Here is a 10,078-nt window from a genome sequence, read left to right as displayed (position 1 = left end):
TCTAGTTCTAAATTTCTGAGTGTGTGACTTGTTCTATCAACCCCGCGTATAGTAAAGCAGTAAGGAATTTACTGAGTTGTTAGGTGTTATTTGTTCTGGTAAGCAACTGTTAAATGAAATGGCTGGAATAAGTGTTCCATTCATAAATTTACTGAATGCCTACTATGTGTTCGGTGCTATATACTTTGTCCCATTTAATAGATGTGAGAGTAGAAGGCCTGGGTTGGGGTAGGGTGGTCAGAAGATGTAGTGGCGGGCCGAGACCAGCTCGGAGACTCGAGGTGAGTGACGGATGCCGCAAGCTTGAAGAAAACACAGACACAGACTGAAGAAAACACAGACACAGACTGAAGAGAAAGATGGGACCGGGGGACTCAAGACCTCTAGGATCAAGAGCCTTGCTGATGGATTCCACGTTGCTTTTATAGAGTTCTCTGCTTTTATAGAGTTCTCGGCATAGCCTAAGGGTCTAACACTCCCAGGTTAATCCCATAAACAATCATAGGCCTCACATGACTGGGGCAATGATCTTTGTTTGCCTCCTGGGTCCGATTTGAGCAATGTGGATCCGAGCAGGGTGCGGATTTGAGCTGGGCGTGGAGAGCAAAGCAGCCCTGGGGGCAGGAGACCTCTCTCAGAAGGATTAAGGGTCTGTGCCCCACCCCTGTTGGCCCCTCTGCGACTGTGCCTGTCTTAGGTTGTTCCTCCCCTGAGGAATCTTACCCGTCTCTGGCTAACCAGCCATCCTCCAGGGCCAAGCAGGGTGATATGAGGAATGCAGTGAGAAAGGGGCTGCGCCCCCAGAGAGGGTCAATGTTCTGCCTATGCCCCCATAGTCTCCACGCCCCGCACCCTTAGCTCCTCCACTGCTCAAGCAGGTCATTCTGCATCCAGTCGCTCGGCCCACATACTTTAACATTTTCAAGGTTTCAGAAAGACTTCCCACAGTGGCGGCCTCCCACTACTAACACTCTGGAGGTCCAGGGTGCTCTGATGTGGTTGGTGCTACTGTGGTTGCCACTGAGGAGGAAAGAGGCCCTGAGTGGCCCGAGTGCTGGGTTTTGCAGAGTTGCAGCTGCCAGGAACACAGAGCAGCGTTCACCCAGGCATAGTCAACCTCTATCTGCTCCACTACGAAGCGGCACAGGCGGCCACACAGAACAGCTGTTCAGGCAGTGGGAGGAGGGGAAGATGTGGGTCCACGCTGCCACAGGGAAAACACCCAATTTTCCACCACATTCAGGGCCGGAAGCTTTTGCTGCCATGAACAGCACCTTTGGGGTTTTTTAGCCTGACCTATTTTGGCTCAAATAAGGACCTATGAAGCAGGAGTGGGCTTAGCAGTTGCATTCTCAGGTGAACAGAGGACAGCCCAGAGTATTATAAGAACTGTGGGAGAGGGGCAGAGCCAGCACAAGAATCTAGAGTTCCTGACTCCAAGTGTCTGTCCCAGGAATAATGGAAAGAACTTGGATTCTGTCATCTGTTCTTGGGTTAATCTTCACTTGTTCATGGCTTTCTCCCCATCCCTTCTGAAACGAGGTACCTCAGTTTCCTTATCTGTAAAACACAGAGGAAAGTGCCCTCCCTACTGGGTTTCTCGCAGGATAAAAAGGCATAATGGGCACGAACGTGCTTTGTAACACATAAAGTGCTCTCCAGGTACTTACTAAGCTTACAACCCGCCAGGCCGAGCTTCCTCTTGAGCTTACAGATTAGGATCTCCTACCCGTCTGACTTGACCCCCTTGTTCCACTTTCCACTCATTTTCTCCGTCCTTCCCCCTCCAATAAAGAGAGGAAGTAAGAGATGAGGAAAGCACGCGCGTCTAACGTGCGGCTTAAGCCTGGCTCTGGGCAACTCGCAGACTTCGCTGCCCCAAGCGTGCGGAAAGGTGCCCGCACGCCCAGGACTACATTTCCCAGCAACCCTTTCGCGCCGCAGCGGTAGCGGGGGCGAGGCGCATGCGCTGAGTGCGCCCCGCCTGGTCTCGAAGCAGCTCCTGCGAACCGGTTTCTCCTGGGGGAGTCGGCAGGTCTCCGCGCTGCAGCCGAGGTGCTTGCCTCTCTGCTTCCCGCGGACCGTAGTGGGCTCAGGTTTGCCTTAGCTGCGGTCAGTGCCATGATCCGCCATGAGCTCTCCACATCCTACCAAGAGGTACAAGGCAGTGGGGGGCGCAAGCACATTTTCCTGTGAGGCGGAGTGGGTCCGGGGGTCCGGGCGTCCGGGTGTCCGGGCGGCAAAGCCCGCCTCCAAGTAGCGGTGAATGCGCCGGGGGAGGGGTCCCCGCGCGCTCAGAAGCCGCGGGGCAGGAAGGAAGCGGGGCGCCGAGCCTCCTCCGGATGCTGGCTTCGCTTGGCCGAAGGATGGAGCCGGGGCCCCGGAGCGTCGACCCGTAACCAGCAGGTGAATGATTAAAGCCTCGTCCGACCCAGGCTGCAGCGCAGCCCGCCGAGCGGAACCCCCCCGAGGTTCTTTGCTACACGTGGAAGCACCCGCGTCCTCCTCCCAGCTGGACAGAGGCGCGGTGGGCATCAGCCCCTTCCACGCCCAAGGCCTCGTGGCTCCTGCAGCTGCTAACGATAGCGATAATTAGAGCTCGTTTTGTTGGCCAAGTAACTTTGAAAATGTGCTTTCCCCGGCAGAGCTGCTTCTCGCTCGGCTCAGTTTCTCTCCGCAGTCTCACCTCCCACGACTGTAACTCTCACTTGCCAGTTCTTTGTCTCTTTCTTGTTTGTGCGGAGCTACGGGCTGCGATTCCAGCTCTTCTCTTAAACCAGCTTCTCCTCCTGACTCTTACTGAAGCTAGTGAACTGTTCTCCTCCTCCTCCAGGGTCCCAGTCCTTGATCATCTCTGGTTCTCTTCCTTCCCCTGTGCCCCTCACTGTGCTCGCCTCCCTTGGCAAGTTCAGGCAGTTCCACATCCTCAGTCCTCAGGTTTGTGTCCCTGAGTCGCCTCTAACCAACTCTCCCTTTGGTGTCTCCCATGCAGTGCAGATTCATTCAGGGGCCCTGCCTCGATCCCAAAGCATTCCTTTTACATACACCTGATGCTGCCGTGGGCCTCCCCAAAACAGGGCAGACTTCTTAGCAAGCTTTCACAGCCCTGCAGCCCTATCTTGTATTACCTTCATCTCCTCACCCGCCTGGGTTCTGGCCACACAGGAAACTCACCGGGTTAAAAACGTGCTCCTGCTGTGCCTATGCTCACACTATTTCTTCTTCTTTAACCCCTTCTCAAACTCCTGCGGTTAAATTTCTTCTCATTATGCACGGAGGGATCTCAAATCCCGCATGCTCCATGGGGTCTGACTTCCCTGAAGAGGCTAACGTTCTGCCAGTCCTTCTCATGTGAACTGCTACTGTCTTGATCAATACTGATAAATATTGATGTACATTTCTCCCTTTGAAAATGATACTGTGTGGCATATATAAAGCAGATGGCTTAGCCCCATAGCAGAAGGGGAAGCCAAGTTGAAGACAGATGAGATTTGCCTGAGGCTGGCCAATTTTTTAATGTAGGATCTGGGGTAGAATCTGACTTTGGGACACATTTCTGTATTTATCCTACCATTTTCTTTATCCAAAAGGAGCCTGATGGATTTTAACCAGTGCTGTGGATTTTGTGGCCCTTAGATTCTGTACCTGAGGCCCTGACTCTGAAAGTTTTCAGGTTTGTAGGGAATAGAGCACAGTGCATAAATCCTGGGACTTTTAAGTCAAAAAGCCTGCGTTCCTATCCTGCCTCGCCTCTTGCCATCTGTGTGACTTTCGTCAAGACACCTAATTTCTCTAAGCCTCAAGTTTCTTCAACTGCAGAATGAAGGTAATGATAGTCCCTGTCTCCTAGGGCTGTGAGGATGAGATGAGTTGGTACATGAACGTGCTTAGCTCAGTGCCTGGTAGTCATGACCTCTCAGTGAATGCTGGCTCTCATTAACAGGGTGTGTGGGCAGCTCCTGCTTCTGGGGAGCTTTGGGGTCCTGGTTTACAGGACCGTGTCCCTCGCCATCCACGTGTAACCTGCATTATCTCCTTACCCAGGGCTCCTAAAATGTTTATTAACATATAGACAGTTATCCTGCTTGCAGGGGGAAGGCCAAGGGTGGATTCGGTTTCTATTTGGGGGCACCCCCATGGTGGAAGATACTGGAAGGACCCCTCCCCTTGCCTTCTTCAGTGAAGTCCCTGTCTCTTACCTTCTTCAGAAGAAGGAGGCCTTCTGCATCTTTCTTGCATGGGTCATTGTGAGACTGGACCTAGCTCCGAGTTTCTTTGCTGGGGGCAGATTTTGGTTTTACAGGATGGGGCATTTGAGAGTTTAGCCAGTGCTGGGCAGGGAGGTGGGCTCATTATGTCTGTAGGTGGTCAGGAGGGGAACTGGGTTAGGAGCATTTCAGGGTTAGGCTGAACCTGTGCGAGGCTTGGATCAGAGAACGCTGATCCAAGACTAACGTCCTCCTTCCCCTTTGGCCAGCGAGGGCCCTGGGAACCTCTTGATCTGTGTTCCCACTGGGGGCCTGTGTCTCATGGTGCCTTCTCTAACCTCCCAGCCCTCTTTCACGTGTTGGTTTTCTTTTCTTTTGGGCTCGGAGAGCTTTAAATTAGAGGTTTTACCTGATTCTAAAGGGCAGGAGCAGAGGCATAGAGGGAGAGATGGAAGAATATTAGATATGTAAGAGCTTTATTTTCACTTAAGTCTGTTAGGGATGAATTTTTTGTAATGAAAATGTTTTGAGACCTTAAGCGTTGACATTGTGAGCCTCAGAAAATACTTGGGAAACCTGTCCCCTCCCTCACCCTCCTAGTCCAGTGACAGGTCCTCCTCTAAGCTCTGGTCTTGGTGTTTCTTGCTTTTCTCCTTAGCACTGTGGAGCGTTGTTGGTTATCATGGTCCCCATTTGACAGGTGGGAACACGGATGAAGTGAGGGGGAGGTTGCCTGCTGTTAGGCTGCTGAGTGGCACCCGTCTCTGGGATGGCCTGCCCTCCCCGCTTTGTTCTGCCATTTGCAGCCTGAGTTGGTGGACTTTAGCTCCGACACCAACTTCTCTGTTCTCTTTTCTCCCTCGGCAGACTCTAAGCTTGCCTTTTCTCCTTCTTTGGGAAGTGATTAAGAACATCGGTTTTGGAACTAGACCAGCTTGGATTTTGCTCCTGGCTCTATGGCCATGGAAGGTATTGTGGGTTGAATTGTGTTCCCCAAAAAGATATGTTGAAGTTCTAAGCCTCAGCACCTCAGAAAGTGACCTTATTTGGAAATAGGGTCATTGCAGATGTATGTAGTTAAGGTGAAGTCACACACGGAAGTAGGATGGGCCCTAATCCAATGTGAATGGTGTCCTTATAAGACGACTGACCATGTGGAGACACAGGGGCTCCATGTGAAGATGGAGGCAGAGATTGGAGATTGGATGCATCTGCAAGCCAAGGAACACCAAGGATTGCTGGCCATTACCTGGAGCTAGAAGAGAGGCATGGAAAGGATTCTCCCCCACAGGCATTGGAAGGAACCAACCCTGCCATCACCTTGATTTCAGCTTTCTAGCCTCCCTAACTGTGAGGGAATAAATTCCTGTTGTGTTAAGCCACCCAGTTTGTGGTGCTTTGTTATGGCAGCCCTTGGAAACTGACACCCAGGAAGTTGTTTGAATTTTCTGAGCTTCAGTGTGCTCATCTGTAGAATTGGTATAACACATTCTATATCACGTGATGATTTTTTTTTTTGATGACAATTGAGAAGCAGCTTCTGCTTTCTTATTCTAGTCCAGAAAAGCAAAGCTGATGTAGCTGACTTCTTTGCCCTCTTTTTTTTCTCCCTTTAGCTGAGTGAAGAGTTGGATCAGGTGGTTGAGAACTCAGAGCAGGCAGACGAGCAGGAAAAGGAAACAGTCAAAGTCCAAGGTCCAGGGACCTTACCAGGTAAGTGGGTTCAGCGCTGGGGGTGGAGGTGCCAGAAAATGGTGCTGAGCCACTGCTGCAGCTGCAGGCCGCAGTCCAGGGGCCTCGCCAGCCGGTGACCTGTATCAGAGGAGCAGCCCCTGCCTGGTGTCAGATCTCAAGTATTGTCCTCGTTTTAAAGCTATACATATTTAACCAACCTTGGAACAGGGGGTGTGTCCAAGCCGGCATCTGCTCTTTTCTGTCCTCTAGTTTGAGCCAGATCTTGAGGCCAGGCCATTGGACACAATGGCAAGGACTTTGGGTCACTGCTTTTCTGTTCCTTTTTCCCTGGGACACTGTCATAGTTGAGCCTCTAATACCTGGGTTGCTTCCCAGGGCCCTCTGCGAGATTATCTGATAGGCCTTACCTCTCAGACAACAGGCCTCTCCAGTTTTGTCGCCCAGCTGGGTGGTCCCATCTGTAAGGTGGCATCTTGTAGAACCTGGCAGTAGTGGTTGATACCTTCAGTCGCTTCTTCCTCTTGGATACACTCTGCTCCCTTAGCTTCCGTAATGTGACACTTTACTTCTCCGACCACTCCTTCCATCCTGCTTTGCAGTCACCCTCCAGCTCTTGGGTATTAAATGTTTGTCAGAGGCCCCCTTCTCTCAGTCTCTGGTGGGTGCCCTCACCCAGGCCCCCTCCCCTGCTTCAGTCACTGCTCACTCGTGACTGCCATGCTTATACCTCTGGCCCAGAGGTTACCTGTTTACATATCCTCTGTATCCAGATTCTCAGGTGATGGCTCTGCCTGGATGTCCCAAAGGTCTCCCAGACTCTGCATGTCTGAAATTGACCTCATAGTCTCCCCACTGCAAGCTTGGCCCTCTTCCAGTGTTTCCTGTTTCCAAGAATGGTACCATCACCACCCAACTGAACCCGAAAGTCATTCTTTTTTCCTTCCTTCCCTACTTCCCCTTTTCCACTGCCCCTCCGCCGTGCTGACCTTTTACTTTGGGCCTCAGTCCCACCAACAGGCCTTTTTGTTGTTTTATTCCTCTGCCTGGAATTCTCTTCCGTCTGTCACCTCGTTAATACGTAATCATCCTTCAGTTCTCAGCTCACTCATTTTTTCCCTGCAGAGCCTTCTCTGAACTGCTGGCTAGATCACCTCCACGGTCACTTGTGGCCTATGCACCTCTCCCTTGCAGCTGTTGCTGATGGAATGGTGTATGTGTTTGCCTGACTGTTTGATTAAAGTCTCTATTCTACTAGACTGTAAACTCCACCAGGGTAGAGACCAGTCCCTTTTGCTCCCTGTTCATCCCTGGCCATGCAGTAAGGATTCGTTGAATGAATGAGTGAGTGAGTGAATGGAGTCCCAGCTTGACTTCACCTTCTTGGGTGGATTGAGAGAGGTGGGATTTCTGTTCCTCTGGATTCCCGCATTTGTAGGGGAGGGGAATGGGATAGGAAATTCTGTGATTGTGCCTGGTCCTTAGAGAGGACTTTGTAGAAGGAAGGAGCCAGGAAGGGCAGCTAATGTTTACTGACTGCCTCCTCTGGGCCAGGCTCTGTCATTCCCATTGCTCATTTAATTCTTGTAATAATAACCCTTTGGTATCCTTATGATTCCAGATGAGGCTCTGAGGGCCCAGGGAGGTTAAATGAAGTGTGGGAAGATCACGTAGCTGGTCAACAGACAGATTGGATTAAGCTCTGTCTGACTCCAGACTTTCTACTACACCTATGATTTGTAGAAAATATCTTAAGCATCCTTCTATTAAAGCCCACTGTGTAAATGTCATAGCATGACTGCCCCCACTCTGACTCTAGGCATTGCCTCTGAAGCCCTAAGGCCTCAGGGAGAGCTGTTTGAAAGCCATGTGTATTAGTTTCTATTGTTTTTGTAACAAGTTACCAGAAACTTAGTGACTTAAACAGCTCAGATTTATTATCTGAGATTCCTGGATGTCAGAAGTCCAGAATGAGTCTCACTGGGCTAAAATTAACGTGTCGGCAGGTGAATTCTGTTCTGGAGGCTCCAGGGAAAATCCCATCTTAATGCTTTTTCCAGTTTCCCGAGGCGGCCTGCATTCCTTGGTTCACGTCTCTTCTTCCATCTTCAGGTCTTTCTCCTATCTCCTTGTTCTGACACTGACTTCTGCCTCCTCTTCCGTGTTTAAGGAGCCCTTGTGATTACATCGGGCCCATCCAGATAATCCAGGATAATTTCCCTGTTTTAAGGTCAGATGATCAGCAACTTTAATCGCATCTTTGCCATGCAACTTGACATATTTATAGGCTCCAAGGTTGAGGATGTGGACATCTTTGGTGGGCCATTCTTCTGCCTGCATCACCCTGCACGGCCCTCTTGCCCCCAGTCAGAAGAGGCTAGATGGTGACAGCAGGAAGAGGAGGGAGGCCAGACTTGGAAAGATGAAGTTTCCTGTTGTGTTTCCTTTTTTTTTTTTTTTAGTCATTAATGTATTTTTTAATCTCACTTTCTTATTTTTTTTTTTTCTTTTTTTTTTTTTTTTTTTGATTTTTTTTTTTTTTTTTTTTTTTTTTGGGGGGTACACCAGGTTCAATCAACTGTTTTTATACACATATCCCCATATTCCCTCCCTTCCTTGACGCCCCCCCCTCGATTCCCCCCCACCCTCCCTGCCCCAGTCCTCTAAGGCATCTTCCATCCTCGAGTTGGACTCCCTTTGTTATACAACAACTTCCCACTGACTATTTTACAGTTGGTAGTATATATATGTCTGTACTACTCTCCCGCTTCTTCTCAGTTTCCCCTTCACCCCCCGCCCCCTCCCATACCTCGAGTTCTCCATGTGTTTCCTTTTATAGAGAAATGCCAGGCAAATTAGGAAGTGGCCATGATGACTTTTGACCTTGGCAGTTTCTCTTATGCCTCAGATTCCTGGGGCCTCAAAGCCTGAGATCAGTTAGAGCAGGAAGCCAGACCTCAGGCAGAGCAAACTTGGGGTAGTTCCATTGGCCAGCAAGAGCCTTCCCTGCTTTTGGGGAAACTCTGCTGGGCACATCTCCTGTTTAGACTGTAGACAGTCCAGTGCTTAGAAGCCCATTGGGCTGGTTTCAATAATGACTTGGCTTGAATTTGATGACCTGGTATATAACTTTCAGAGCTCATTTCCTGCCCCTGAATCCCCTAAGAATAATGAAAATAATGGTAATGATGACAGCAGCCACCATTGACTAGGTGCTTTCCTGTACTAGGCCTGCGTAGGGCTTTTAATATACTTCATCAGATAATCTTCCCAGCCACTCTCTGAGGGAGATGTTAGTCCTAGTTTATAGACAGAAATCTGGGGCACGGAAAGGTTAAATGCTGTGCTCAGACTTAATGAGTGGCAGGGTTCAAATTGAACCCAGGGCTGTCTCTGAACATATTCTGACTCTGGCTCAGTTGTTTCTGGATGAGATGCTTTCTTGTTCCAGACTCCTCCCCTTCCTCCACCAGAGTCACTCATGGACTCCTTCTCCTTTATGCCAAATGCTAAAACCACAAAGAAGGTGAGTGAGACATGGCTTGCTTCCAGGCACTCAGGCCATGTGGAGAGAGAAGGCAGGTTACCTGAAGTAGAACTTACCTACCTTCCACACAGCCTGCCCTCAGCAACCTGATGAGGTCCTTTTCTCCCTGTTACCTGCTTTCCTAGCATTCAGTATTTTCCCTTTTATAGCATTTAGCACAGCTGAGAGGGCACGTTTATTGAGTATCATTCTGTAGTTAATTGTGTCAGCCCCTTGGCCCTGCCCTTGCGTTCTGTGAGGCACAAAGGTTTGTCCCCCCCACCCCCCATTGTAACTCCAGTGCCTGGTAGAGTGCCTGGCCCTCTGTAAGGTGCTCAGCGTGTATTGGTACCCTGGGGGAGGGAGGTGGGGATTTGGAGCAGGAAAACATCTAAGCCAACTTGAGTGAATGCATGATGGCCAAAGAAATGCTAGAGACAGGTGCCTCAGGAACGAAAGGAGGAGGGCTGGTTGTTGAAGGAAGTGGGATTAATCTGAAGGAAGGTGATACATAGGTGAAAAAGCAGGGCTAGCCAGGGAAAAGGGGTGGCATGCGCAAACACGTAGAGGTGGGAATGAAAATAGGACATTTCAGTATCGGTGGGTAGCCCAATGGTTGGAGCATAGGGTTGAGAAGCAGAGGGAGGTGAGG

The 10,078-nt window shown here is 50.1% G+C and overlaps 1 protein-coding gene across 5 annotated transcripts in view; it reads left to right on the top strand.

Moving 5' to 3' along the window:
- The first annotated feature begins 2,000 nt into the window (after positions 1–2,000).
- PACC1 (proton activated chloride channel 1) overlaps positions 2,001–10,078 on the top strand; it is a 30,775-nt gene continuing 22,697 nt past the window's right edge. The window contains exons 1-3 of one of the 5 annotated variants that reach the window (XM_057725752.1): positions 2,031–2,157; positions 3,591–3,826; positions 5,825–5,921. In XM_057725752.1, the coding sequence (XP_057581735.1) occupies positions 3,821–3,826; positions 5,825–5,921 (103 nt within the window). In that variant the 5' untranslated portion in view covers positions 2,031–2,157; positions 3,591–3,820. Of the gene's footprint in view, positions 2,158–2,215; positions 2,407–3,590; positions 3,827–5,824; positions 5,922–10,078 lie in introns of those variants that run through there. The other 4 variants (XM_057725753.1, XM_057725751.1, XM_057725750.1 and 1 more) reach the window with 4 other exon arrangements.

Source organism: Hippopotamus amphibius, chromosome 3 (assembly GCF_030028045.1).
Source record: "Hippopotamus amphibius kiboko isolate mHipAmp2 chromosome 3, mHipAmp2.hap2, whole genome shotgun sequence".
In the NCBI taxonomy this organism is placed as follows: domain Eukaryota; kingdom Metazoa; phylum Chordata; class Mammalia; order Artiodactyla; family Hippopotamidae; genus Hippopotamus; species Hippopotamus amphibius.
The sequence above is the reverse complement of the archived record's forward strand: the minus strand, read 5'-3'. Positions and strand labels throughout refer to the sequence as shown.